Source organism: Numida meleagris, chromosome 1 (genome assembly GCF_002078875.1).
Source record: "Numida meleagris isolate 19003 breed g44 Domestic line chromosome 1, NumMel1.0, whole genome shotgun sequence".
In the NCBI taxonomy this organism is placed as follows: Eukaryota; Metazoa; Chordata; class Aves; order Galliformes; family Numididae; genus Numida; species Numida meleagris.
Genome location: NC_034409.1, coordinates 609,065 through 615,091, shown reverse-complemented (window position 1 = coordinate 615,091; position 6,027 = coordinate 609,065). Strand labels below are relative to the sequence as shown.

Below are 6,027 nucleotides of genomic sequence, written 5' to 3'. Positions count from 1 at the left end.
GTTTAGGATTGGCTGCAGAGATGCTCAGCTCGGGCATGGAGCTCGCTGTGCTTCCACCCCTCCAGGGGCTGCTTCTGTGCAATTGCCCCCAGTGAAACCAGCGCAGCTCTCGCCTCCTGCGTGTGGCACCGTGCTCTGCACGTGCACCTTCACCTGCGGCACGCCAGCTGTGTGACCTCATCCCGGTCTGCAGCAGCACAAACGTCCTCATGCTCACAAGCGTTATTCCCCTCAGTGCTGTGCTTTCAGCTTTGTGCTCCTCCCAAGGAGGTCGGGTACTGCACTTCTTGCACCAGCTGCCCATAGTTACCGTCTTCACTTTCCATCACCCCTTGCCCTTTCTGCTCTGCCCCGGCTGCATGCCCTCATTAGCACACCAGCTTTCAGAGAATCCTCGGGGACCCTTGTCCCCATCCTCCCCAGCACTGTCTCCATGGTGGTGCTGGTTCTGTGCGTTAAATGACTCAATCCTTGCTCATTCCTGGGGGTGGGGGAGTCCCAGTGGCCACCAAACAGCTGCCCAGGACCTCCCCAGCTCAGGCTGCCCAGGGCCCCATCTGTGGCCTTGGGCACCTGCAGGGATGGGGCAGCAGTGCCAGGGCCTGCACCACCTTGGGGTGAAGGATTCCCCCCGCATCTGCCCTTAATCTCCCTCTTTTAGCTTACAGCCATCCCCACCCACTTGTCCCAGCACCCTGCTCACCACCCAAACCACAGGTCCCCAAACAGCAGCCAAGTTAGGCATCAAATACGTAGAGATTCAAGTTTATTTCGGAGGGCGTTGGCTGAATGAAAAGAGGGAGAAATGTGCAGGAAGGGCCGAGGGATGGAGGGGAGTCAGGACAGGGGCCATGAGAGAGCAGAGGGAGGAAGCGTGCTGTGAGAGCTGCACGGAGCCGACAGCAGCACCAGGACCCTCCTCTGGCAGCTCCTGTGCTGTGGGGCTGCCCCTTTCCTGCTCTGAGGGGAAGGGGGGTGAGGAAGCGCTGCCTGAGCCATCCCCCTCTGCTGTTCCCCCCGACCCTTCTAGCAGCGCCTGCTCGCACCCAACGCACAGACCTGGCTTTGCCCTCACAACCTGGTGTAAAACGCACGTGCAGACGTCTTCCCACTGAGTCAGGGCTGAGCAGCGCGGAGCTAACAGCTCCTGAGCAGAGCTGCAGACAGCAGGAATGCCAACACTGGCCGTGCCATGGTGCACCAAGCCTTCCTCCTCCTTGCAGGGAACTGATGCAATAACCTCGGGCTCTATCAGCAGCGCTTACTGCACCCCACAGGCTCAGTGGTGAGACCAGGGCACACGCTGCTCCCCGAGCTGCCCCTCACCTCTGCGTCTTCCACCCCCACGGGACCATGCCTTGCTCCCACGGCGCTGCAGAACATCCTACAGCTCAGCAAAGCTCCCAGACTTGGCTCACAAACGACAGCTGAGCAGTCGGTGCTGATTTCAGCCCTCCCCCATCTCTGCCAGGTCGGCAGCCGAGGTCTCTGCCCCAGCAGAACCGTACGCGGCCTCTCCTGGCTGGGGATGGGACGCTTCACTACAGGGCTCAGAGCATCCCCCCCCGGAAAACACATGGAACTGGGGAGAGAGTTCCTGGTCTGCCCAAGACAGCCCCCCAACGAGTGTCCTCTGCTGGTCCCCAGAGCTGCCATGCCCACGGGGCTGTGATCCTACCAGAGGGGTCGGCGCAATTCCCCTTTACATCCGTGCCGACTGCACCAGCTCAAGCCCGGTTCTGTGCCGGGAGCTCCCTGCTCTGCTGCTGCTGGAGAGGGGCTGCCCCAGGTGGCAGGCAGGGTGAGCTCAGCGGGAAGCTGTTCCCAGACAGCGGCGGTGGGGGGTGACCACGACCACCACCTCATCTCTTCCCCGACAGCCACCAGCTACTGTGCGCTGACTGCTTCCTGACAGCCTGCTTCTCCTCCGGGCTGAAGTGCAGAATAGTCAGTATGGCAGTGAGAGTCTGCTGGCGGCCGAGGCAATCCGGCAGCGTCAGAAACCTATAGACGATGTTCTTGAGGTACTCCAGGTTGGCTCCCTCTCTGCTCTTATCTCTGAAGTTCTTCTGGATTTCGTTCTGAAGCGCTGACACCTCTTCCCGGTGCCTCTCCTCCTCCACCAAGACTTTCTCCTGGAGCTGGTGAACCTGCATTTCCAGCTTGTGCTTCTGCTTCCTCAGCGCTACGATCTCCACCTCCTTGCGGGCCAGCTGCTCCGCGTACAGGATGAAGGTGGGCTCCGCGTTGGCGGAGAGGTGGAGAGCCTGGGGGAGGATCTCTGCGGTGCCATCGGTCGGGGGGTCCCCGCTCGCTGTGTCAGTCCCCGGAGTCATGTAGTTCTTAGAGCCCTGGAGCCCGGTGTAAGGCAACATGACGGCTCTCAGCTGCTCCAGTTCTTGGTCCTTCTCGGCCAGCACCGCCAGCGCCCGGTCCCGCTGCTTGTGCATCTCTTCCTCCAGCTTCAGCGCCCGCTCCTGATAGTCCAGCTGGCAGCGCTCCAGCTCCTGCCTGTGCAGCTGCTGCAGCTGGGAGAACTCTTGCCTCTTGGCTTCCATGTCCAGCTGGTGCTGCTTCTCCACCTCCTCGGAGGACAGCTGGAGCATCACGTATTTCTCCTTCAGGTCAGCCAGCTGCTCCTGAGCTTCCTCCAGTTCTTTGGCCAGATTGCCGTCTTTGGCTGACTTGTTCTTGAGAACCACTTGTGCCCTCATCTTGTACCTTTCAAACTCTTCCTTCAGCTGCTTCAGCTCCTGCTGATAGTACAGAGCTGTGGCCTTCTCACCATCCCCGGCCTCGGTGCCCTTTGGCATCTCCAGCTCACACAGCTTCTCGATGTCCAGCATGGGCTGACTCTTCTTTGCTGCCGCTTGCAGCAGCTTCTTCAGCTTCTCCATCTTATCCTTGAGAACGTTCACATCCAGATTGGCTTCTTCCACGTTTATGTCAGCAGGGGATCGGCTGGAGGCCGCGATGGCCAGGGTTTTGTTCTCCTGATCCAGCTGCACGATGCGGTCCTTCAGCTTCTGGATGACCATTTGGTCCTTCTGCTTGGCCTTCTCGTAAGTGCCCAGCAGCCCCGACACCTCGGAGACCTGCCCCTCCAGGTCGGCCACGCGCTGCTCCTCCATCTGCGCGTGCTGCCTGAGCTGCTCCTCCGCCTGTGCAGTCTGCGAGCAAAGAGACGCAGCGGGGTTAGACCCCCCCAGCACTCCAGGAGGGAGCTCTGCAGTTACACGGGCCTTCATTCTGCTCTAAACATCTCCAAGCAAGCGCAGGGACACTCTTTCCCCTAATTTTCCAAACAATCCCACCCCCCGCCCCACTCTCACATGCCCATCTTTAAAATCTTTAAAAACAGAGACACAAGGATAAAACAAGCTGAGAGCATTTCTGTATTCGTCCCCTGCTCTGCAGAGCTGCTGTTAACGGCGTTATCTGCATCGCTGGAGGCATGCATGGGGCGTGAAGCAGCAAACTCACCCCAAAACCTGCAATGGGATTTTTTAAAGCGTGTGCATGCCCTAAAGCTTCCCTACACCAACTGCAATTTACCTGAACGCCACGCTCGGTTACACTGATATTAACGTAATTCAGTGGTTTCTGAGTAGCTACAGCGAACACCTGGAGCTCACAGCTTCTACGGCCATGGAGATCTGACTGCCCAAAGAGCCAGCAGGGCAGTGGCACCGCTCGTCAGTCCCCACCGTGAGCCAAAACACAGCTGGGATCGGCTCATCCTCAGCCCTGTGCTACAGAAGCAGCTGGAGATCGCTTCCAAAAAGAGGTTGATCGCATGCCATCAGCCCAAAGCTGCTAATTAGAGGCTTCAGATTAGAAAGCTGAAAACTTGTTCCAGACTGCGGGGAGATGAGGATTACCAATACGGTGACCTGCAGTAAAACCCTCCAGCCCGCAGACAGACACAGCTTCCTCCTTCTCACTGCATCCCTCCTCCCAGCGAGATGTACAACCCAGCACCCTGAACAGCAGGCCGCCCTTATGGCCCAGCTGCCTTACTGCTCACTGATGACAGTTCCACCCAAAGTGAGGTGGAAGTTATTTCCCTTTCAGAGAGACTGCAACTGTACCTCGCGTTGCATTTCAGTGCTTTACGGAGAGGAGAGCAAGCTCATTGCCACAGCGGGTCAGAGCATGGGTCTCTCCTCCCAAACCCAGGGGCTGCTCAGAACCAAGCGATGCTGCAGAGGACGCTCACCAGGCAACCCCCACAAAGACTGCTCCCAAACCCAGCGCTCACCACCCGTGCTTAACCGATTTATACGCTGCATCGCTAACAGCTTTTATTTTCCCCAGGGAATACCATCCCGTCCAATGAAGCTGCGGTATTTTCCCCTATCTGAAATCTCTCGGACTTTGTGGGATGCAGCAGGGAGGGAGAATTCGGGCTCCTCCAGCCTCAAACTCTGCTCCAGCTGCTGCCGCTGTACCCCCTACAGCGGGCTGCTCTAGGGCTCAGCCAGGGAATTACCTTCCTCATCTCCTGCAGCAGCTGCGCTTGGAAGTGGCTCTTCAGGTTGGCCATCTCCTCCTGCAGATCCTGCACCCGGGGGTCTGGCTTCTTTCTCTCCTCCTGAACAGCCTGCAGCTCTCTCTTCAGGTCTTCCACCTCCTGGCTCAGCTGCTTGATCTGCAGCTCGTAGCCCTCTGCACGGTCGGCCATGCACACCCGGCCGGCCAGCGCCTCCCTGGTCTCCTCCAGCTTCAGCTCGGCGTCCTGCCGCAAAGCCCTCTCGCTCTGCAGCAGTTTCTGCAGCTCTCGCAGCATAACGGCGTGGTCGCTCTGCTCCTGGGCTCGGTCGTGCTGCTGCGTGATCAGGCGGGCTTTGGTCTCGGCGAGCTGCTCCTGGACGGACCTCAGCTCCGTCTCCAACTTGTCGGTCTCGTCCTCCGCTTTTTTAACGGCGTCATCCAGGTCCTGCTTCATCTTCTTCTTGTCGGCTTGGTACGAGGCTTCCATGCGGGATTTCTCCTGCGTGACCGTTGACAGGGCGCTGGTCAAGGTGGCCAGCTGGGTCTTCAGCTGGAGCACCCTCCTATCAGCCTCGCTGCCAGCGGGGGGAACGTCCCCGCTGCTCGTGCTGACGCCGCTCTCCGAACCGTTCGTCTCCTCCGATTTAAGAGCTGGGCTGGCTGCTGCGGGTTTATCATCCTCAGCGCCCTGCTCGCCCTTAGCGCTGGCCAAGCTGGCGGCCGTGTCTGCGCTGGTCGCCGTCCCCACGCTGTCCTCGCTGTGAACCGAGCTCTTGTCATCAGCGGAGTCGGCGACGGAATGGCTGCAGGCCGCCACGGACGCAGGCTGGGCGCCGCTCAGGCCAACATCGGCCTCGTGAGACGCGGACAACACCTTCAAGCTGGCTTCCAAGGCTTCCTTCTCGTTGATGAGGCTCTTGTAGGCCACCACGACGTCCTTCAGCCGAGCCTGGTAATTAAGAAGCTGCTTCTTCTGCGATTCAATCGTTTCCAGAAGTTCTTTCTTACTTGGGCCGCCTCCGAAGTTCATGCCAAACTTCTCCATGGCTCTGCCCCACGGCTTCGATGGGAACTGGGGTGGGGGATGGTGACCGCAGAGCTGGAAGGGGAGCCCAGGGGCTGCGCTGTCAGGGAGGGCCGGGCCGGGGGCGCGGCTGGCCGCGGGCTTCGGGCCTTACCCCGGGGCCGCGGGCCGGCACCGACCGCGCAAGCGCAGACCGCAACGAACTACTTCCGCCCGCCGCCGGCGCTCAATGCGCATGCGGACTTCAAGCCCCGCCCCCTGGCGGAGCGGACCGTCAAAACTGCGCATGCGTAAGTGGAACGGCGCGGGGAGGACAGCCACGAAGGGGCTCAATGCGCAGGCGCGGCCTCCGCTCCGGCCACCAATCAGGTGAGAGAGAGAAGCAGGCCGAGCCGCGGGGCGGGGCTAGTGGCTTTGAGGGCGTGGCCGGAAGTAGCTGCCGCTGCGGCCGTGGGCGGAGCCTGGCGTACGGGGGGCGGGGCCGCGTGGGCGGGCGTGGCTTGTTGGGG

The 6,027-nt window shown here is 60.4% G+C and overlaps 2 protein-coding genes across 2 annotated transcripts in view; one reads left to right on the top strand and one right to left on the bottom strand.

The window, feature by feature from the left end:
• On the bottom strand, positions 750 to 5,963 carry GCC1 (GRIP and coiled-coil domain containing 1). The gene is made up of 2 exons (XM_021384205.1): positions 4,493 to 5,963; positions 750 to 3,170 (listed from the first exon to the last, which is right to left on the bottom strand). Exons 1-2 carry the CDS (start codon positions 5,537 to 5,539, stop codon positions 1,863 to 1,865), a joined length of 2,355 nt encoding a protein of 784 aa, XP_021239880.1. The 5' UTR covers positions 5,540 to 5,963; the 3' UTR covers positions 750 to 1,862.
• Positions 5,579 to 6,027, top strand: part of LOC110392278 (ADP-ribosylation factor 5-like) — a 4,567-nt gene continuing 4,118 nt past the window's right edge. The window contains exon 1 of the mRNA XM_021384413.1: positions 5,579 to 5,808. Within this exon, the coding sequence (XP_021240088.1) occupies positions 5,579 to 5,808 (230 nt within the window). The remainder of the gene's footprint in view (positions 5,809 to 6,027) is intronic.